Source organism: Lithobates pipiens, unplaced genomic scaffold, assembly GCF_037356315.1.
Source record: "Lithobates pipiens isolate NorthernLeopardFrog02 unplaced genomic scaffold, aLitPip1_a1.2 Scaffold_18, whole genome shotgun sequence".
Lineage (NCBI taxonomy): Eukaryota > Metazoa > Chordata > Amphibia > Anura > Ranidae > Lithobates > Lithobates pipiens.
In genome coordinates this window covers 36,304,463-36,328,480 of record NW_027507758.1, presented here as the reverse complement: position 1 = coordinate 36,328,480, position 24,018 = coordinate 36,304,463, and the positions used below count along the sequence as shown (strand labels likewise).

The window sequence follows — 24,018 nt, the reverse complement described above, 5'->3', positions numbered from 1 at the left end:
CTGCACAGGGTCCTGATCTCAACTCGATAGAAATCCTTTGGGATGAATTAGAGTGGAAATGCGTGCCAGGCCTTCTCTCCAACACCAGTGCCTGACCTCACAAATGTGTTTCTGGAAGAATGGTCAAACATTCCCATAGACACACTCCTAAACCTTGTGGACGGCCTTCCCAGAAGAGTTGAAGCTGTTGTAGCTGCAAAGGGTGGGCCAACACAATATTGAGCCCTATGGACCAAGAGTGGGATGCCATTAAATTTCATGTGAGTGTAAAGGCAGGTGCACCAATACTTTTGACAATAATATATATATATATATATATATATATATATATATATATATATATATATATATCTATCTATCTATCTATCTATCTATATATATATATATATATATACATATATCTATCTATATCTATCTATCTATCTATCTATCTATATATATATGAGGCCCGCTATTTATCACGTCCCCTTAACAGTTAAAGGTGAGCTATAGCCGGCTTGGCTGTATTAACCTTTGGATGGAGTGTAATGAATCACTCTTCTGTCCATCTGTCAGGAAATGAGATTTCCATCAGATTTGAATACTCTGGAAAGACAAAATAAAAATTGCCTGATATGGCACACCATGCTCTGGGGTATTCACACTGATAACACAATCCTTTATGGAGGAAACCCTTCCAGTCTTTGGCGTGTTGCTATTATTTGTAGAATTGCTCTAGTACTGTATAATGTCCAATAATGACCGATTTTGTCCTAATAAATATTTATGTTATCTCTTCTAAAATGAAATCTCAAGATAGACTTAGTGGCAATAAGACCAAGTAAAAATAAATAAATAAATAAATAAATAAATATATATATATATATATATATATATATATATATATATATATATATATATATATATATATATATATATATAGTTTTTTTTTTTTTTTTTTTTACTTGGGCTTTTTGCCACTAGGTCTATCTTCAGATTCCATTTTAGCAGAGTTAACAAAAATATTTATCAAGACAAATTCGGTCATTATTGGACATTATACAGTACTAGAGCAATTCTACAAATAATAGCAACACGCCAAAGACTGGAAGGGTTTCCTCCATAAAGGATTGTGTTATCAGTGTGAATACCCCAGAGCATGGTGTGCCATATCAGGCAATTTTTATTTTGTCTTTCCAGAGTATTCAAATCTGATGGAAATCTCATTTCCTGACAGATGGACAGAAGAGTGATTCATTACACTCCATCCAAAGGTTAATACAGCCAAGCCGGCTATAGCTCACCTTTAACTGTTAAGGGGACGTGATAAATAGCGGGCCTCAGAGGCACAGAGAGTATTGCTTTTGTATATCTGTAAATGGAGTAATCTATCTGTGTGGCTTATCGAGTGTCCACAGGATGCGGCACAATTTGGAGATGTAGAAGTCAGAGTCTGTCTTTTACATCTTAGCATGCTAACGCAATTCAAAGTTAAATTACAGTAGATATAAAATAGACAACAAAATACAGCCCTGTGCTTAGTATTACATCCTAAACAATATTCTTATAATCCAAAAACCATCCACTACTTTTTAAAGCAGCAGTAAACTGCCTTGGTTGATTTTCACCTATAGGTAAACCTATAATAAGACTTGCCTACAGGTACAGTAAATATCACCTAAACGTGTGCCATTTAGGAGATATTTACTTGCGAAGCCGTCGGTGACTTCTCCGGCGCATGCATTCTGAAAGAGTAGCATACCCATGCTGTTCCTTCAGAGTCCTGTGCCTTGAACAGCGCCTCCTGTGCGCATGCGTGGGAGTGACCTCAACTCAGCTCATCCGATCAAAGGACTCATCAACCCAGAAGGAAGACTGGTTGAAGTGGGAAACCCTGTCAGCAGTAACAGTGAACCACTGGAGGGCTTCCTTTTAAGGTAAGTTTCACATAATGTGCTAGTATGTGATGCATACTAGCACCTTATAACTTTGCCTTGCAGGTTCCATAAAAGAAAAAAAAAAAGAAAAAACTGGTGGTTTACTACCGCTTTAATGCTTTTTGTAATATATTTTTCATGAAGCTATTTCTTACAGTGTTTTTCTGCCTCCTTGTGGCCTCCTCTGTGAATTTCAGAACCTCTCCTTTTACCCCTTCACTATCATTTATTTGCAACAAAGAGTTAAAGTGGAATTCCACCAAAAAATGGAACTTCCGCTTTAAGGGAGGTGACCCCCTGACATGCCACATTTAGCAAGTCATTATTTTTTTGGGGGGTAGAAACACTCTTTTTAGAGGGTCCCAGCTCCCACTTCCTCCTTGCGCACCGCGGCACCGGAATGGAGATCACCTCTCCCCCCTCAATTATCTGGGTCACGTGACAGGTCCCAGGTGATTGCCTGGCCAATCACGGCGCGCCGCATGGCTCAAGCATGCGCAGTGGGTGCCCGGCTGTGAAGCCACAGCTGGGCGCCCACAGTTACAATGCCGGGGCTGCAGAGAGGAGGGGGAGACGAGCGGGGCTTCGTTTCTCCCCGCATCGCTGGACCCTGGGACAGGTAAGTGTCCGATTATTAAAAGTCAGCAGCTGCAGTATTTGTAGCTGCTGACTTTTCATGTATTTTTTTTTAAGCAGAACTCTGCTTTAAGGGTGAAAGAAGCCGTGGAGTTGCTTCTCCTTCTCTGCCCGCTCAGAGGATGTGAGTTAATGAATGCTGGCTGCTATTCAACCCTGAAGACTGAAAAGAAGAACTGCGAGGACCAGCTCTGGACTGAAAGTAAATATTGCAGCAAAGCTGTTCTATTATACCTTTTGTTGGGGCATTTTTATTTTTATTTTTTTGTTCAATAGAGTTCTACAATAAAAAAATAATTGCTGGAATTTATATAATAGCATCTGTATTCAATTTATTGACAGGTGATTATGCCATTATGTGATTTAAGTGGCTTCTCCATCCAGCTATAGATTTATCTTTATTCTATTTATATCTTGTAGATGCCATGACCACAGTCTCCATGGAGCGATACACAGAGCTCCTCCTGACTAGTATGTGTCTCAGCTGGTGTAGTGGTAGATGTAGATGGAAGGTTTTCCTTAAAGTGGATGTAAACTCACTCTCATCCTTTCTAAACGACTGTAATATTGGTTATCTAGAAGGATATAGATGCCTCCTGTATGTATACTTATCTGTCAAATGTCTCCCCTCTGTCTGCTATGAGACCCGAAAAACTGCAGATTTTGTGGGTATGTCTGTTGTCCAGAGCTCAGTGGGTGGAGTCGTGATGTCAGTAGACTCCCCGCCCCCCTCCTCACTCCCCTTATCAACATGCATTTCTCCTGTGTATTTCTTACACTGAACTTCTGCTATGATCACTAATGTCCAGTCAAAACCCAGAAAAGTCCCCACATGACTTCAGCAGGCCAAATCATGCTGAGGTGTGGAACAGCCAATCCTTGCAGAGCTGCTGAAGAAAGGAGTGGGAGGGAATTGGGTTTACATCCAATTTAACTGCAGTAACTGCAGCATCCTCTGGGACTGTGACATCATAATGGGCGGGGACATCATCCGGTGATGTCCCTATATAAGTCGCCGCACGCCGCGTCCCTGTCATTGTGAGCAGAGACAGCGACGAGGCAACATCTGAAGAGAAGAACAGAAGAACAGAAGACGGCGACATCGGCAACAGGAGACCGGGCCACCGCCTGTAAAAGAGCTAGAAGAAGGTGCGGTGGCCCGGCAAGAAGAACCAAAGAGGGGGACAAGGGGCGGCGGCGAAGAAGAAAGCCGGGCTCCTCCTCTAGTAAAAGAGCTAGCAGAAGATAACGGAGGAGTCCGGCGAGAAGACCCCCGAAGATGGAAGAAGACCACCGGAGCTGTGCAATAAACTATTTTAACCCTTGTGTATTGTGTTTTTTTTTACTTTTTTTCACAGGTGAATGGGTAGGGGTACATTGTACCCCATACTCATTCACATAGGGTGGGGGGCCGGGATCCGGGGGCCCCCTTATTAAAGGGGGCTCACAGATTCCAATAAGCCCCCCTGCCCGCAGGCCCCGACAACCAACGGCCAGGGTTGTCTGGAAGAGGCCCTTGTCCTCATCAACATGGGGACAAGGTGCTTTGGGGTGGGGGTGCTCTCGGGTCCCCACCCCCTTTCCTGGCTGGCCGGGTAGCGTGCTCGGATAAGGGTCTGATATGGACCTAGGGGGGGACCCCCACGCCGATTTTTCGGCGTAGGGATTTCCCTTTAACTCCATACCAGGTGACGGGCCCAGCGACGCCTCTTTCGCTGGCCCCCGGCTACCTGGAGACGCGTTCAAAATGAGCAGACTTTTCTCCAGGCGGGAAAAGTCCGTTCATTTCAAAAGTACGGCGAACTGGCACACACATGGCCGGATTGTCTGCCGAAATGCGAGTCCGGCGGACAAATTGGAGTGCAAAAATACTTTCTTAGTCCACCGGACTTTTGGGTAAAAAAAGTCAGCCGGAGCCCACACATGGGGGGATTGTCCGGTGGACTTGAGTCCGCTGGACTTTTCCACTGGATTGTTTGATCGTGTGTATGAGGCATTAGAAGTAGGGGAGGAGGGTGCTGCAGCCAGAGTTAGCCGTCTCTACTCTTTTTGAATTTTCTTTTTTGTTTTTTTCAGGGTGGAAATATATTGTGTATTTTTTTTCTTTTTTTTTTTTTGGTTTGCATTGATTAATATAACAAATAACTTGGAAAATTACGAAATGTGATATTATTAATTTTGTTAATGCAGACTTATGAAATAAAAAGTATTTAAAAAAAAAATGCATTTACCTGTGCGTCCGTCACGTTGGAAGTCCACATGGTACCATTCTCCATCATTGACCTTCTTCGGAAGCGCTCTTATTTTAATGGTTCCTGATCCCATGTCTAGAAGTAAAAATAGGTGTCCATCTAGCATTTCAATAGCAAAGAAATCCACCTTCACCATTTGGGGGTTCTTGGCATCTTTTTGGTGTCGAGGCTTCCCATGGCTGAATAGTATTAGGCCATTGGGTTCTGTTGTACGGAAGTCAAAGGATATTGAGCCAGTCTTTTTTGCATTCCATTTTGGTAAAGAAATGTAGGACTCAGGAGTTTCAAAAGTGATTGGGTCAAGAGTTGCAACATTCTCACATTTAAAGGCGACAATACCATGAACCTTCATTTTGGCATCACCTTGTTTGGCAAGTCTTGACAATTCTAGCCGTACATCATTGTTTTTATATACAACCTAAAACACAAAAAAAGAAAATGCTTAGTTTTGTACATGTCCAAACAATGTTGAAGCAGTGCATATCAGTTTATATCAGAATATCTTGAATAAAAACATTTAAAAGTATATTTTTTTTGTGAGTCCCCCCACCCAGATGTTACTCCCATCATTTGCAACTGAGATTCAGCAGCATTCTGGGTCAGTGAGAAGACAATCCCATTATGTAAGCAGAAGACCCTCTAAAGCTGGTAAGTTAGCGCTAGTGGCAGAGTCACCTGTCTGACATCAGCCTTTGTGTAATAATATTTGCATCTAAAGATTGAAGTACCACACCAAAGTAAAATGCCCTGTACACGCGGTCGGAAATTCAGACGGAAAAGGTCCGATCGGATTATGTTGTCGGAAAATCTGATCGTGTGTGGGCTCATCGGATTTTTTCTGCCGGAAATCCCGATGGAATCCGACAACAAAATCCGATCAGACTTTTTCTGATCGTTTGTAGAGAATTCCGACGGACAAAGTGCCATGCATGCTCAGATTAAATTACGAGACCAAAGCTATTGGCTACTAGCCTCTGTGTAGTCCCCTCCTATGCAACAAATGTCACCTCATTCCGAACGATCGGATTTTCCGAAAACTTTGTCCGATTGTGTGTATGCGACACAAGTTTCTGCCAAAATCAAGATGTTTTTGTGGTCGGAATGTCCGACCGTGTGTACAGGGCATTAGAGTCCAAAATCTGGTTTTAATCCAAATAGGTGAAACATCCAACGAGTTTCAGGGCCACTTATTGCCCCTTTATATATCTTGGCTGTTGAACTTGTTATTTGTTTGGGATAAAAACATATTTTGGGCCCTAATATTTTGGTACATTGATCATTAAATATAAATATAAAAATTACTTTCACATCCTGAGGATTCAAGAGGAAAACAACCCCACACCATACCCCCCCCCCCCACACCATAAACCCCCCCCCCCCCCACCAAATGATTTGGACCAATGCACCAAGGAAGGTCCATAAAGTTTGGGGTGGAGGAACTTGACTGGCCTGCACAGAGTCTGGACCTCAATCCAATAGACAATAGAACACCTTTGGGATGAATTAGAGTGGAGACTTCTCATTCAACATCAGTGCCTGACTTCACAAATGAGCTTCTGGAAGAATGGTCAAACATTCCTCGTAGACACACTCCTAAACCTTGTGGACAGCCTTCCCAGAAGAGTTGAAGCTGTTATAGCTGCAAAGGGTGGGCCAAATCAATATTGAACCCTATGGACTAAGACTGGGATGCCATCAAAGTTCATGTGGGTGTAAAGGCAGGTGTCCCAATACTTTTGGTATTATAGTGTATAAAGATTGCAGTAAATTAACATTTTACTAGAACAGTGTGGTTGTTTTAATGCATACATATTTTTTTTTATTTTTTATTTTTTTTTGCTACATGGCTGTCCACGAATATTACATTAAACACTATAGCGCTGTTCTAGCTTGCCATTAAGGATATTCCTTACTGAGGCATGCGGTAAAAGAATGATGGGTTGATTAACTCATTTTGTGTGTCGTTCCCCTGTGCCCATTCCACGATCTGCATAAAGAATGGAAGTGCTGTTTTCGCTCTAGGAGAGAAGGTGGAGAAGGAGCCGTGTTCTATGGTACAGCACTGATTTGTGTTTCAGCACACAGGAGTTCAGACAACAAAATGAATAATTGATTTTTATTGTGGCATTACAACATCATTTTCAATGACGCCGCACCGCTGGTGTATCTATACCGATAAAGCATGGCTCTGCTGGACAAATGATAAAATTGGGTGCTTGTTACAGCTCACACTGGGCTCGCCATCTGCCTTTAGCGGTGTTGTATACACACATAACAATGCATAAAAAGCAGACTTGGTACTCAACTCAAAACTGATATTTCTGTATGAATGAATATAAATAAACTGAATCAGGTCTTGTCTTCTTATAAGCCTTTGGAAGGAGGAGCTTTCGCCAATGGATTTCTGAACCTTGCATCCCCTTTATACAGTGGTGTGAAAAAGTGTTTGCCCCCTTCCTCATTTCCTGTTCCTTTGCATGTTTGTCACACTTAAGTGTTTCGGAACATCAAACCAATTTAAACAATAGTCAAGGACAACACAAGTAAACACAAAATGCAATTTTTAAATGAAGGTGTTTATTATTAAAGGGGAAAAAAAATCCAAACCATCATGGCCCTGTGTGAAAAAGTGATTGCCCCCTAAACCTAATAACTGGTTGGGCCACCCTTAGCAGCAACAACTGCAACCAAGCGTTTGCGATAACGTGCAATGAGGCTTTTACAGCGTCCTGGAGGAATTTTGGCCCACTCATCTTTGCAGAATTGTCCTAATTCAGTTACATTAGAGGGTTTTCGAGCATGAACGGCCTTTTTAAGGTCATACCACAACATCTCAATAGGATTCAGGTCAGGACTTTGGCTAGGCCACTCCAAAGTCTTCATTTTGTTTTTCTTCAGCCATCCGGTGGTGGACTTGCTGGTGTGTTTAGGATCATTGTCCTGCTGCAGAACCCAAGTTCGTTTCAGCTTGAGTACACGAACAGATGGTCGGACATTCTCCTTCAGGATCTCTTGGTAGACAGCAGAATTCATAGTTCCTTTTATCACGGCAAGTCTTCCAGGTCCTGAGGCAGCAAAACAGCCCCAGACCATCACACTACCACCACCATATTTTACTGTTGGTATAATGTTCTTTTTATGAAATGCAGTGTTCCTTCTACGCCAGATATACTTGGACACACACCTTCCAAAGAGTTCCACTTTTGTCTCATCGGTCCACAGAATGTTGTCCCAAAAGTCTTGGGGATCATCAAGATGTGTTGTGGAGAAATTGAGACAAGCTTTGATGTTCTTTTTGCTCAGCAGTGGTTTTCTCCTTGGAACTCTGCCATGCAGGCCATTTTTGCCCAGTCTTTTCCTGATGGTGGAGGTGTGAACACTGACCTTAACTGAGGCAAGTGAGGCCTGCAGTTCCTTGGACGTTGTTGTGGGGTCTTTTGTGACCTCTTGTATGAGTCGTCGCTGCGCTCTTGGGGTAATTTTGGGCGGCCGGCCACTCCTGGGAAGGTTCACCACTGTTCCATGTCTTCGCCATTTGTGGATAATGGCTCTCACTGTGGTTCGCTGGATTCCCAAAGCTTTGGAAATGGCTTTATAACCCTTTCCAGACTGATAGATCTCAATTACTTTCTTTCTCAATTGTTCCTGAATTTCTTTGGGTCTCGGCATGATGTGTAACTTTTAAGGATCTTCTGGTGGACCTTACTGTGTCAAGCAGCTCCTATTTAAGTGATGCCTTGATTGTGAACAGGTGTGGCAATAATCAGGCCTGGGTGTGGCTAGAGAAATTGAACTCAGGTGTGGACAACCACAGTTATAGTATGTTTTAACAAGGGGGGCAATCACTTTTTCACACAGGGCCATGATGGTTTGGATTTTTTTTCACCTTTAATAATAAACACCTTCATTTACAAATTGCATTTTGTGTTTACTTGTGTTGTCCTTGACTATTGTTTAAATTGGTTTGATGTTCCGAAACACTTAAGTGTGACAAACATGCAAAGGAACAGGAAATGAGGAAGGGGGCAAACACTTTTTCACACCACTGTATATTGCTCAGAAGAGGGAGCCTCACTCTGCCTTCTGATTTCTTCACAATGTGAATGAAAAGATAAATTCATTTGTAACTGAAACCTTAGGCCACGGCAGTGGCAGCCGGTGCTCAGTATTTTTTTTGGGGGGGGGGGGTCGGTTAAACAAACCTGCCCCCCTCAATCACTCTACCAAGGGAGACGGACAGTAAGGTGGCAATCTGTGGCTTTACCTTAGGCTGCACCTCGCTCCAGCTTGGCATGGGAAGTGCTGGGCATTGTTTCTCGTCCTGGCCGAAACAGGAAGTGGGTCCCGAGACCCGATTGGCCAGGAGTCCTAAGCCAATTGGGTCTCAGGACTTGCTTACTGATTGGCCTGAAGGAGAAGCAGGAAGACGTCCTAAGCAGGAAAAGTCCTAAGACTCCCAGCCAATTGGGTCTCAGGACCCGCTTATTGATTGGCCCTGATGAGACGCAGAAAGATATCCTAAGCAGGAAGAGTCCTAAAACTCCTGGCCAATCGAGTCTCAGGTTCTGCTTACCGATCGGCCCGGAGGAGAAGCAGGAAGACATCCTAAACATGAAGAGTCCTAAAACTCCTGGCCAATCGAGTCTCAGGTTCCGCTTACTGATTGGCCTGGAGGAGAAGCAGGAAGACATCCTAAGCAGGAAGAGTCCTAAGACTCCCGGCCAATTGGGTCTCAAGACCCGCTTCCTGATTGGCCTGGAGGAGAAGCGTGAAGACATCCTAAGCAGGAAGAGCCCTTAGACTCCCGGCCAATCCGGTCTCACCACCGGCTTCCTGATTGGCCTGGAGGAGAAGCAGGAAGACACCCTAAGCAGAAAGAGTCCTAAGACTCCCAGGCCAATCGTGTCTCAGGACCCGTTTACCGATTGGCCCAGAGGAGAAGCAGGAAGAGATCATAAGCATGAAGAGTCCTAAGATTCCTGGCTAATTGGGTCTCAGGACCCACTTACTGATTGGCCCGGAGGAGAATCAGAAAGAGTCCCAAGACTCCCAGTCAATCGGGTCTCATGACCCGCTTCCTTATTGGCCCAGAGGAGAAACAGGAAGACATTAGCAAATATTAGTCGAGTACACACTGTCGGAGGCTCGCTCCCACTGCGATTTTACACAGTGGGTCCCACGGACCCGATGTCCACTGGAGCCCCTGCTGATTGTTCAGGACTAGGCAGAACGGAGCTCTGCCTATGTAAACAAGGCAGATCGCTGTTCTGTCAGTAAGGAAGGCATGGATCCTGTGTTCCTGTAAAGCATGGACACGGATCTATGCCTTCCACTAGTAAAAGCACCTCCCCCACTACAGTATAACACCAGCTAGGTATGCAGTTAACCCTTTGATCACCCCTGATGTTAACCTCTTCACAGCCAGTGTCATTAGTACAGTGACAGTGCATAAGTGTCAGTTAGTACCCAATTTGTCTGCCGTAATATCGCAGTCTTGCTATAAGTCACTGGGCGCTGCCAAAAAAATAAAATAAGATTGCATAAATACAGTATATCCCATAGGTTGTAGCCGCAAAAACTTTTGCACACTCAATATACGCTTATCAGGATTGTTTTTACCAAAAATATGTAGCAGAATACATATTGGCCTAAATTTGAGCACCTCCCACAGTTTAGTAAAACACCAGCTAGGTGTACAGTTGATCCCTTTGATTGCCCCTGATGTTAACCCCTTCCTTGCCAGTGTCATTAGTATAGTGACAATACGGATTTTTAACAGTAATCACTGTATTAGTGTCACTGGTTCAAAAAAAAGTGTCAAAAGTTCCAGTTAGGTGTCAGATTTGTCTGCAGTCCCGTTATAAGTCGCTGATTGTTGGCATTACAATTAAAAAATAATAATAATAATAAAAAATTCCATAAATATATCCCATAGTTTGTAGAGGCTATAGCTTTTTCTTTTAACCAATCAATATACACTTATAGGGAATTTTTTTTTTTACCAAAAATATTTAGCAGAATACATCTTGGTCTAAATTTATGAAGACATTAGATTTTCTATTTTTTTATTGGATATGTTTTATTGCATAAAGTAAAAAATATATATATATTTTTTTTTAAATTGTCAGTTGTTTTTCGTTTATAGCGCAAAAAACAAACAACAACAAAAAATGCAGAGATAATAAAATACCACCGTAAGAAAGCACTATTTGTGAAAAAAAAGACATCAATAAAAATATATACTGTATATATATATATATATATATATATATATATATATATATAATTTTTTTACTAACAACCTAGAGAATAAAATGGCGGCTGTTGCAATACTTTCTGTCACACAGTATTTGCGCAGCTGTCTTACAAACACACTTTTTTGGGAAAAAATACACTTTTTAAATTAAAAATAAATCAGTAAAGTTGTTAGCCCAATTTTTTTTTAATATTGCAAAGGATGATGTTACACAGAGTAAATTTATACCCAAAATTTTATGCTTCAAAATTGCATCCGCTCGTGGAATGGCAACAAACTTTTATCCTTAAAAATCTCCATATGCCACAATTAAAAAATTCTACAGGTTGCATGTTTTGAGCTACAGAGGAGGTCTAGGGCTAATTTAGAAAGATAATCACTGTATTTTATCTAATATATGTAGTTCCTATATTGCCGGTGTTGTGACAGATACAGTCCGCATATCGAAAATTGCCCGCTCTGAACTGCGCAGGCTCAGCGCTTGCGCAGTACGGAACACAAGGAGATGCGGAAAATCTCCGAAGATGAGCGGCGCCTGCGCCGTAATTCAAGGCTCAAGCCACACCATCCAAGTGGACATAGGGCTGCACATATTAGAGGGCCTCTCGTGGGCTCTCTTCGCTCGCCATGCTTCGGGCGCGGCTTCGCTTCGCTCGGCTCTTTTTATTCTAACTCTATGTCCACTTGGCTGGTGGGGCTAGAACCTGGACTCACGGCGCAGGCGCTGTTCATCTTCAGATATTTTCGGAATCTGCTTGTGGGCAGTGGACACTATCCGACGGGGGACACTATTTGACGTGACATCGGCATCACCTAGTTGCCATAATGCTTTTTCACCCGATCAATGTATTTATGGTGAAAAAAAAGTATTATGGCTACAGGGTGACACTGATGATATAGGAACAATAAATATTAGAGAAAATATGGCAATTTTCATTCTAAATGTACATAAATCCCTAATTAATGTTTTTGTTGATGCCTAGAATGGAGGAACCCATGCTCTAGTTAGTTATTGTTATATATTCCCGATATGACGAGTGCAAATATTTTTTTTCCAAATGCTTTACAGGGTCCAAAGAACCATTCTCATCAGCCTCTGTCCCTGAGGAGTCTGCAGTCTGATTTCCTTATCACAGTAATACAGCCACTCAAACTCTGGGAAATCATTTTGGTCAAATGGAAAGTTTTAAACCTGTAGGGTTTAGATTAGTATCATAAATTCAACAGTGCACTTGTTTTATGATGTGTTATTAGCAACCCATCTGACACATTGGAATTAGCAGCAGATCAGATAGTTTGAGGCTGGGTTCACATTATTGTCGCCACATCCAATTCGCAATAGCAGGAGATTATGACCTGCTCTCTATGGAGTCGGTCACATATCTCTGATGCGGCTCTGGTGCGAATTTGCCCAGGAGCCCTGTGTGTCTTTTGGTCCGTTTCAGGTCCAAATTCAGCCCAAAATTCGGGCTGAAATCGGACCTGAAATGGTGAACCAGGATGCACTGGACCCCTGCTGGGAGCCACATCGGCATTAGGTGTTAATTGAGCCTGAACAGTTAAAAAAATCATGGTGACCATTAAAAAAAGTCATTGAGACTACTTCAATATTACTGGTAATGAAGTTTTGGAAAGCCCACAAACTTTCCAAGAGCATAGACTCCTTATCCCTATGAGTGAGTCAACCAATCGGTGCCCTGTGCCTTCTGGGCACAATGCACTGATGGAAGTGCTGCACCACCAATAATGCAAAGGCCCATACATGTCCAAATATTGGCAATAATATCATATAGGAAGCAGCATGCTCAACCATGTTAACAAATACAGAACATTAACTGATTACTTCACTCAGTAACCATTTATACTACAGTCTAGAAGTGAATTATAGTAGCAAGGTCCCATTGGCCCCTTAATTAATCCAATTAATCCCATCCAGTTAAATATCCAGCTCAGAAAACTAAATTGTTAGATATGGAAAATGTTTAGCAAGCACAAAGATAAATAAGCTACTAATTTATGCTCAAATTCTTATATTTCTTATAGGTAATCATTTTGGGATTCTGGGTGATACCAACTAAGTAACTAAGAAAATGCACTTTTTGCAACCCTTAGATCAAGGGTCTCCAAACTTTCTAAACAAAGGGTCTGTTTACTGTCCTTTAGACTTTCAGGGGGCTGGACTGTGGCCAGTGGGAATAGAAAATGCCATTATGGCGTGGAAACAATGTCTCAGGCTTGGTGACCAGTGAGATTAATTCCCTATTCCCCTTCTTTGCTGTCAATTCTTCATATCAGTGGAAATAATAGTTCCCCAAGGGCCAGAAAAAGGCAAGCAAAGGGCCACATTCGGCTCATGGGCCACAGGTTGGAGACTACTTCCCTGGACTAAGCCCCTAGCTTTTAGCCCTTGCAGTGTGGGTGCAACCCAACTACAAGGGAACATTTTCAAGTGTCCTGCAGTTGGACATTTATTGACAGCCATTGACTGAAGTGAAAAAAAAAAGTCATTCTTAAAAATTAGCCCTACCCCCTCCTTCTACCTATCCTATATAACCTGTATGAATGAATGAATGAATGAATGAATGACTTGAATGACTTGTATAGCGCTACCTATACGAACCGAATCGCCTCAGGGCGCTTTTCTTGCCACCGGTGTCCATCTGCAGCTATTTATGCGGTGCTTAACCTGTATAAAAAAGATCTGTGCACTAACCTATTTTCAATCTGCTCCAGTCTGGTCATGTGATCTTGCAGCTCCAGCTCAGGAAGCACTCAACAACAGCTGGGAATTCCGGATTCCAGGTGCTGTGATGTCACCTATAGGCTCCCATGGCCCAGCTGTTGCCAGAGCTCCCTCCTCTCCCCTGCAGCAGCTGCTCACTGACACAGGGGAGCTGGAGCTGTAGGATCACGAGACTGGATCAGAGCCAATTATAATTAGGTAAGTACAGCTATATTTTTCATAGATAATGGTAATAAAATGGTACATTTTCTTAAACTTTAACAATGAAAGGGGCCCTCAAGCTTGCCACCCTTTGTGATGAGGATACCTGTCCCTAAATTTAGTTTACCCACTAGTATCTCTGCAGAGATATACAGATTAACACATGTAATGAAACAAAACAAACAATTTCTCCAGCGTTCAAAACGGCAGACACCAGTCAGGGATAAACATACGGACGGACTATGCAATCTCATGGACAAAGTTTCAGCTGTGCCGCCCTCCTCAGAACTACACTACAAAAAGAACACACAGGGGGTGCAAACGCCTAGTGCATTACCCACGCTTTATTGAACAGAGCCTTCAATAAACCTTGGAGGATGTACCCCCTTCCTGGGAGCTCTGAGGAAGGGGATACATCCCCAAAATGCATCAGCTGCCGACATTGCCTATTATTCATTCATCCATTGCCACATTGATTGACCATCAGGGAATGTCATGCTTATTACATCTTTGTTTGTGAGTATAAATTTGGCTGTTTGGTTTCATTCAATAAACGTTGGGTAATGCACTAAATGTTTGCGCCCCCCTGTGTGTTCTTTTTGCATATATACAGATTGAGCAAAATAGCTGAGAGGAAATTCCGATCGTGTGTATGCCCCATCTGACTTTTTACATCGAAAATTCTGACGGACCTAGAAATAGAAATAGAATTCCTATCGGGAAAACCGCTTGTCTGTATGTTGTTCCGACGGACCAAAAACAACGCATTCTCTGAAGAAAGTATGAGATGGAAGCTATTGGCTACTGGCTATTGAACTTCCGTTTTCTAGTCCCGTTATACGTGTTGTACATCACTGCGTTCTTTACAGTCGGACTTTGGTGTGATCGTGTCTATGCAAGCCAGTTTAAGTTGAATTCTGTCGGAAAGACCTTAATGCCACGTACACACGATCCGAATGTTGGTCAGAAAAAGCTCTCATGGTTTTCCAGACGGAATTCCGAAGGGATTTCGCCCAAGCTGTCTTGCATACACACGGTCACACCAAATTCCGACTGTCAAGAATGCGGTAGCGTACAACACATACGTCGGGACTAGAAAAAGGAGGTTCAATACCCAGTAGCCTATATCTCCTAGTTGAATCTGAGCATGTGTGAGTTTTTGCTCGTCGAAAATGCATACACACGATCTGAATTTCGAATAGAAAGCTTTTCCATTTGAAAAGTTGAGAACATGCTCTCAAATTTTTGCTGCCGGGAATTCGGCCAGCTAAATTCCAATGGAGCATACACATGGTCGCATTTTCCGATGAAAAGCTCTCGTCGGTCTTTTGCTGGCCGAAATTCCGATCGTGTGTACGCGGCATAAGAGTTTATTCCGATGGGAAAACCAGTCGTGTGTACAGGGCATAAGACTTGGGTTTTCTTAAACTTTAACTTTGGAAGGGACCCTCGAGCCTACCACCTTTTGTTATGAAGTTACCTGCCCATACATCTAGGTAGTAACTGTGCAAAAATAAATGTCCAGATTCCGACCTTGAATGGTCAAATAGCATGATTATCTAATCGAATTTGTAGTTGATTTGTGATTTTTATTCTCCTTTACTTGTGTTTCCTTGTAGGGTTCTATATGACTCCACGGTCAAACCACATAAACCTATTTTGCATTTATATAGACAGATGAAACATGGGTGAAAACAGCTGGTCCGCGTCTTCATGCAGAGTAAAAATCGAGCCTTTTCTGATTCGTACACATGTGATTTTCAATTACTCTCATCCCAGTACATATGCAATCTATATAAAAATGCACAGCATTGAACCAATGTTAATTTAAATTTCATTTAGGTAATCTCTCCAGCTATCATTCTCAAATTAAATTTTGAGGGAACTTGACTGCTTAAAAGCCATTTCGCGCAGGACCATTTGGCTGATATATGATATTAGGCTCTCTGTCTGCATCTCCAAGCTTTTTATGAAACTGTACTTAAGGGTTGAACTTTTTAGTCACTAAGCATCTCAAGGTCAGAGTCACAATAGCTGCATCGGGCGCAGAGGCGCTAAGTAGCATATTGTTGCAGAAAAAGAGAACACTAATATCTTTATCAACTGGGAGCCATAGAGAGGATGAAATTATGTAAAGAGGTGAAAGTCAATTTCTTACTGAGAGGATTTTGACGATATTCAAAACAGTTTTCCTATTTCAGCCCCGGTAAAGTAGGCCTAAGTGTGATCAGATGAAATGGTTACATTATGTTTTTATCGGGAAGTAGAACAATTCTCGGCACCTAAGAAACTAACCTTGACAGTGAAGCTTTGTGGTCACCAAATCCCATGCAATGTCTAAAAGCTTTGCATATATTTAGCTCTGTCCTTGCATATATTACTGGCTTGCAGTACTGACGAGGTCTACGGCAAACTCCATCTGTTTCTGCAAGCTGGAAAATGTGTGCCATTGTTTTTATTTATTTAAACAACCTTTAGAGATGGGTATTTCAGTGAATGGATAGTGTTTTCTTTATAAGTATTTACTATATTTGAAGTGATTGTAAAAGTACTATTTTTTTCAACCACTTCAGCCCCGAAAGATTTGGCTGCTGAATGACCGGGCCATTTTTTGCGATTCGGCGCTGCGCCGCTTTAACTGACAATTGCGCGGTCCTGCTGCGCTGTACCCAAACAAAATTGACATCCTTTTTTTCCCACAAATAGAGCTTTCTTCTGGTGGTATTTGATCATCTCTGCGGTTTTTATTTTTTGCACTATAAACAAAAAAAGAGCGACAATTTTGAAAAAAACACAATATATTGTACTTTTTGCTATAATAAATATCCCCATTTTTTTTTTAAAAAAAGCTAATTTTTTCTCAGTTTATGTATCCTTCTACATATTTTTGGTAAAAAAAATCGCAATAAGCGTATAATGATTGGTTTGCGCAAAAGTTATAGCGTCTGCAAAATAAGGGATAGATTTATAGCATTTTTATTAATCTTTTTTTTTTTTTACTAGTAATGGCGGCGATCTGCAATTTTTATCGTGACTGTGACATTATACTTCGGATAATTTTGACACATTTTTGAGACCATCGTAATTTTTACAGCGATCAGTGCTAAAAATTGCACTGATTACTGTAAAAATGTCACTGGCAATGGAGGGGTTAACCACTAGGGGGCTAAGGAGGGGTTAAGTGTGTCCTGAGGAGTGATTCTAACTGTTAAGGGGGCGTGGCTACAAATGACACTTCATTGATCACCGCTCCTGATCACAGGGAGCTATGATCAGTGACAGTGTCATTAGGTAGAACGGGCAGATGCTTGTTTACATTATTTATGTTTTACTAGCAATGGCAGCGATCTTCGATTTTTATCATGACTGCGACATTATGGCGGATACATCAGACAATTTTGACACATTTTTGGGACCAGTGGCATTTATACAGGGATCAGTGCTAAAAAAATCCATTGATTACTGTAAAAATGTCACTGACAGGGAAGGGGTTAACACTAGGGGGCGATCAATGGGTTAACTGTGTTCCCTGGGAGGTGATTCTAACTGAAGGAGGAGGGGACTGACTAGAGTAAGTGATTGATCATAGTTCCTAGCTAAAAGGAACACACGATCTGTCACTCCTCTCAGAACAGGGAAGTGTGTGTTTACACACACTCGTCCGTGTTCTGTCTCTCCTGCTCGTTATCGCTCGTGGCCGGCGGTCATCATGACGGTTGGCCACGAGCATCGGCAACCCCAGCTGTGCAGCGGGCATGCGTGCATGCCCGCTATCCCGATCCTGCAAGCTGACGTATACCTACAAAGGTTTGCGGAATAGTGCCAACCCGCCGCAGTAAAATGACGGCGGCTGGACGGCAAGTGGTTAAACAATAAACATGTCATACGTACCTGCTCTATGTAAAAGCTTTGCACAGAGCAACCCAGATCTTCCTCTTCTGGAGTCCCACACCGGTGCTCTTGGCTTCTCCTCCCTTCCGAGCCACTTGCTATGGGACACTTGTGTGCCTCGATCTTGAGCCAGCGTATGTGTTTCTATTGTCACACACAGCGTAGCTCGGCCCCACTCCCTAGACCCTCCTCACTGGATTTGATTGACAGAAGCAAGAGCCAATGGCCCCTGCTGCTGCCTCCATGTCCACTGAGGAGGAAGAGAGCAGCACTGCTGCCCTTGAGCATGATGCTGGATCGAGATTTGGCTCAGGTAAGTATTTGGGGGGGGGGGGGGGCTAATCACAGAAGGTTTTTTTTTTGTACCTCAATGCATAGAATGCATAAGGGAAAAACCTTCAGATTTTTACAAATATAAATGTTCTCAATGAAAATTTATCAAAAAAAGTAAAAAACCTTTACAACACTTTAAAGTGTCATTAAACCCACCTATTTTTTGGGTAGGATATTCAAGTTGTATCAAGTACTAAATACTAGGTTTATCCTGCCATTCATTTTTTTTTTTTTTTACTTCTTTTCTGCCTTAACGCATCAGCAGTCGATCCTCTGGCTCTTGCATTGCCACTTTTACTGTACATGTTCCTCATGTATATAAGGGGAAGCCATTCCCTTCCTATTTTTTCTATTCTAGCCACCCATGTGACTATTTTCATCATCTCATGGGTGATTCCACATCGATTGACAATCTCTCTGTCTCTCTTTCCCCAGACCTATGTCATTATCATCATCTAGATATATCTAGGCATATCTAGCAGGGATGATTAATGCTTGAAACCCCAGATCTTCTAGTGCAACCGGGTAAAAGCATGAAATATCACATGCATCAGGACTTGCATCAGAACCTACGACCTCCCGTGGATCTGGTAGTAGCTGTTCTTGCTGATTCCCCTGAGATGCTGGGTAACATCTTGTCTGATTCCTTGGATAATCTTGCCTTGTGCCTTGCTTCTGGTGAACCTTGAACTCCTTTCTCCTCCCATGAACTTCCTATTTAAGCCATGCCTTTGTACTTCTTGTTTGCTAAATTATTGTACTCTCTCCAACCGTTATCTTGCTCATTTACTTACCTGCAGCTTTCCTTATCTCCAGTAGCACTCATTACCTTTAGCTTTTTCCTCAACTGTGCTACCGCTTGATCCCAACCTGCAACCACCTATTACCAACTTTAGGCTTGTGTAATGACTATGTTTGTACTTGATCCCTACCTGCTATATCTTCTACTGGATCCCAGCTTGCTCACCTTCTGTTGGGACAATCATAAGTACCGTTACCTGGTTCTAACACAGCAAAACCTCCACCATTGGGATCTCTAGTCAATACCAGAGAAGTGCTTAGGCCACGCATCTCAGGTGGGCCTCCAGGTGACCTGCTTGTGCATTTATCCAGTTGATTGATGGGACCCTCTCTACTGCTATAGCTACTGGCTTCTGAGCCTGATCTCCGACCGTGACAAAATGACTACAGTGCGGGATCCAAAAAGAGGTGTTTAGTAGTCTTTTTTTACTTTCTAACAACTAGAATTGATAATTATGTGTGTAACTAGGAGAATATATATATATATATATATATATATATATATATATATATATATATATATATATATAGTGGTACCTTAGTTAAAGTGGAAGTAAACCCTACTATCGTTTTCAGTCAAGGAAGCTGCCATCTTGGCCTCTAATGATTCTTCAACTGTCATAATGCTGCACATGGGATCAGTTATGAAACCAGCCATTGGATGGTTTGAAAGTTTGGCTGAGAGCACAACCAATGTGAAAGTTAGCATTTCCGGCATGCCGGGAATGTAAGTGTTTTTTTAAACTGGGTTTACTCCTGCTTTAACAAGTAACGTGGTTAACGAAAGTTTTGGAAGACAAGCAACTTTTTTTTTATTCTGACTCGGTTTGCGAGTGTTGTCTCGGAAAATGAGCAGAATTCAAGCTAATGGGGTGTGCAGTACCGAATTTGACCAGAGGTGCGAGGGCACCATTCAAAATCAGAACAGTTCGGAGCCATTCCGAAATACTCAGAATCACTCAGAAATGCTCAAAAACATTCGGAAATACTCTGTTCCCGAGCCTTTCTGAGTTCAGTCGAGCTGTCCCTGAGTATTTCTGTGGCTCACCGGCACCCCCCACCTCTGGCCACATGTGGCATTGCATGCAATAGAAGAAAAAAATGATCTTAGTTCCCATTGATTTCTATGGGAAACTCGCTTTGATTTGTGAGTGCTTTGGATTACAAGCATTCTCCTGGAATGGATTATGCTTGTAATCCAAGGTTCCACTGTATATATAAAGTGGTTATACTAAAGTATCTTTGATCTGCAATGCATACACTCTGAAATTGCAAGCTAGAATTTGTGAACTCATGCATACTTGCAAATCTGTGTTTCCTTTTGCACTATTCACATTTCATATTATTCGTATGCAATCTTTCCATCTAGCCTAGTGTGTTCATCAACATTGGGCCCCAAGCACACTGGGTCTTTACCCCGATGCATGGGGCTCTGGCGTTTAGCTGCGGGCAGGAGGCACTCTACTTTAATTTGTTGGTCAAGTCCATCTAAATCTGCTAGTCCATCTAACAAGACTGTCTTCCCAGATTGGAACTGCTGCTTTCTTTCTTTGCTTTCATTTCAACTCCATCAAGAGTAGAGGCAATTTAAGACAGGAAGTACGTTACTGGAGGAATCATGATGTAAAAATAAAGGGAAAAAAAGTCACAAAAAAAATTTAACTAATACAGCCACCACATGCAATAATTAGTAAGCTGCAGTATATTACATTTTTGTTTTGGGGTTTAATACTAGTTTAAGTGCTTTATCACATATTTTATTTTTTATTGGGAGGCCATGCATCTAGTTTAAGAGAGAGACAGAGTTATAGAACTGAGCCTCTTAATTTGATGCTTTATCTACATTTTTTTTATACTTATCACAATAATAAAAAATATGGAAGAGCAAGCTTGCATTAAAAATACATTTAAGGTAAATATCGCAATCCTAATTTAAAGTCTATGATCAGAGAACATACACTGTATTTTTCCTTACTGCTGTAATTATTTGAGCCGTGTTTTCAGATGTGATTTATCAATGTTCTGAGCTGTCATTAACTTCCTGCAATTGGTTCACTGTTAGCCTTTCAGCCCCCATTATACCTTGATGAATTTTCCGTCTTTGTTTTCGGGTCAGCCATTATATTATATGACAATACTGCTAATGTAACATAAAGCAAAAGGGATACCGTGCAACATGTTATACGAGGACATTATTCACAGAGTGCTTTCTCTGGAAGGTAATGGAGAGGTATCTTCAGGACAGTTAACTCCACCATGCCAATGCAGAAATGACTAAAGAAGGTCATCATTCTGCTGGCCATAAGAACCATGGTTTTTACGGGCTAATTCACATGTGCAGCCAAGGACGGTAAAATTGGGCAGTTGGGCTGTGGGTTTTAACCACTTCAGCCCCGGACCATTTTGCTGGTCAAAGACCAGACCACTTTTTGCGATTCGGAACTGCGCTGATTTAACTGACAATTGCGTGGTCGTGCGACGTGGCTCCCAAATAAAATTGACGTCCTTTTTTTCCCACAAATAGAGCTTTCTTTTGGTGGTATTTGATCACCCCTGCGGTTTTTATTTTTTGCGCTATAAACAAAAATAGAGCGACAATTTTGAAAAAAATGCATTATTTTTTACTTTTTGTTATAATAAATATCCCCCAAAAATATATAAAAAAAATGTTCCCCTCAGTTTAGGCCGATACGTATTCTTCTATATATTTTTGGTAAAAAATTGCAATAAGCGATTATTGATTGGTTTGCACAAAAGTTATAGCGTTTACAAAATAGGGGATCGTTTTATGGCATTTTTATTAATAATATTTTTTTTACTAGTAATGGCGGCGATCAGCGATTTTTATTGTGACTGCGACATTATGGCGGACACATCGAACATTTTTGACACATTTTTGGGACCATTGTCAATCACTGCTATATAAATGCAATGATTCCTGTGTAAATTACACTGGCAGTGGAAGGGTTAACCAGTGGGTGGCAGTGTAGGGGTTAAGTGTTCCTAGGGGTGTGTAACTAACTGTTGGGGGCTGGGCTTTAATTTAGTGAACAATGATCTCTGCTCCAATCACATGAAGCAGAGATCAGCGTCACTAGTTGCTAGGCAGAACGGGGAAATGCTGTTTACAATGGCATTTCCTCGTTCAGCTGCCCCGTGAGACGATCGCAGGTATGCCCACGGCGATCAAAACCGCGGGACCCACGACCGGACTCACGGGGGTCCCAACCAGCACGCATGGCAGGGCGGCATTAAAGATTGGACGTACCTGTATGCCAATATGCCTGCCCATGCCATTCTGCCGATGTACATTGGCGTGCACTGGTCGGGAACGGTTAACACCTTCCCGGCCGGCCTATAGAAAATTGACAGCCAGGAGGGAGCACTGTTGTTCTCGGAGGACATCATATGACATCTTCCCGAGAACACGTATTTTGCGTGGCCCCGGGCCCGCACAGCATCGTGATCTGTCACTGGCTATGTCTATACAGCTGCCAGTGTCATGTGATCGTTGTGACCAATAGCAGCAGATCACATGACCATTGCATACAATGGATGGCTTCCTTTCATGCCATCCATTGTATACAATTGTGTTGCTAGCTGTAATCGATCACATGGTACAGGCAGGCCAATCACAGCCCATCTGCACTATTTGATTAGCTTTGATCAATCACAGCTAATTACAACAAAAAACAACAAATTAACTAGTTTCATTCGGTAAAAATGCTTGCTTATACCAATGAAATTCATAGGTATAAGCAATCCTAATGTGAAAAAAAAATAAAAAATCCTGATCAAGTCCCCAGAATTACTATGGTAACACTGTATTGTTACAATGTATATATATATACATGTAAAGTGCTGCGTAAATTTAAATTGATGGTGCCATATAAGTACCTGTAATAAAAAAAATATATATATATGAGATGGATAAATATTACTGGATAACTGCACTGGGTAAAAGTAAGAAAAAACAAATGCAGCCACTAAATATAAAAGCTGCAATATGTTTGTCCTTGGGTTTAGATTTGCATTAAAGTGGTGGTAAAACCACAAAAAAACAAGTTAATTATGAAATACTCACCTTGGATTGAAGCCTCCCCGCAGCAGTCCCGCCACACTGCTCTGCCCGGCAACATGTCTCCCGGAGTTATTTCTGGGTATCGCGGACTCTGGCGCTGTGATTGACCAGAGCCGCGATGACGTCACTCCCACACATGCGTGCGGGAGGTACCGGTAACGGCACGTCAGCTAAAGCAATGGCACAAACAAACCGTTGCTTCCGGGCGCAAGTGCCGATGATGTTGGCTCATGCTGATACAGGGGATATCTCCTAAACCTGTACAGTTTAGGAGATATCCACAGTAGCTACAGGTAAGCCTTATTATAGGCTTACCTTTAGTGAAACGTGGTTTGTAAGGGTTTACAACCACTTTAAGGTTCTCTAGTAATTAGTGAAATATTCGTTTTTAATCTAAATGATGTGCTGATACCATTGAAAGATAAGTATTCTAATAGGTTACTAGAAATGCTCCCCCCCCCCCCCTTTGGTTCCCTACGTCTGAGGCCAGTCAGTTATCTCTGTGCCAGATGCAATCATTCTAAATTTGAAGTTCCATGCTAACTTTCGGTGTAATCTAAAATTTCTGCTGTACCATGGAATAATGATTGACTTTAATCAGCCAAACATGACAAGAAAAGAACTGGGTTCCCATGATTCCTTGCAAAGGGGACTTTAAGTGGGGTTCCCCAATACTATGAAATACAACCTGGGAATTTCCATTTATGTCTTGTACACACGTCGGAAATTCTGATGGAAAAAGTCAGATCGGATTATGTTCTCGGAAAATCCGACCGTGTGTGGGCTCTATCGGACTTCTTCTGTCGGATTTTCCAACGCACAAAGTTTGAGAGCAGGATCTAAAATTTTCTAACAACAAAATCCAATCTCATAAATTCCAATTGTGTGTAGACAATTCCGACGAACAA

At 41.9% G+C, this 24,018-nt stretch overlaps 1 protein-coding gene across 31 annotated transcripts in view; it reads right to left on the bottom strand.

Annotated features, from left to right (window-relative positions):
- NRXN1 (neurexin 1) overlaps positions 1–24,018 on the bottom strand; it is a 1,923,519-nt gene that overhangs the window by 1,040,486 nt on the left and 859,015 nt on the right. For all 31 annotated transcript variants that reach the window (XM_077485574.1, XM_077485592.1, XM_077485575.1 and 28 more), the window contains one exon: positions 4,784–5,222. In XM_077485574.1, coding sequence (XP_077341700.1) covers positions 4,784–5,222 — 439 coding nt within the window. The remainder of the gene's footprint in view (positions 1–4,783; positions 5,223–24,018) is intronic.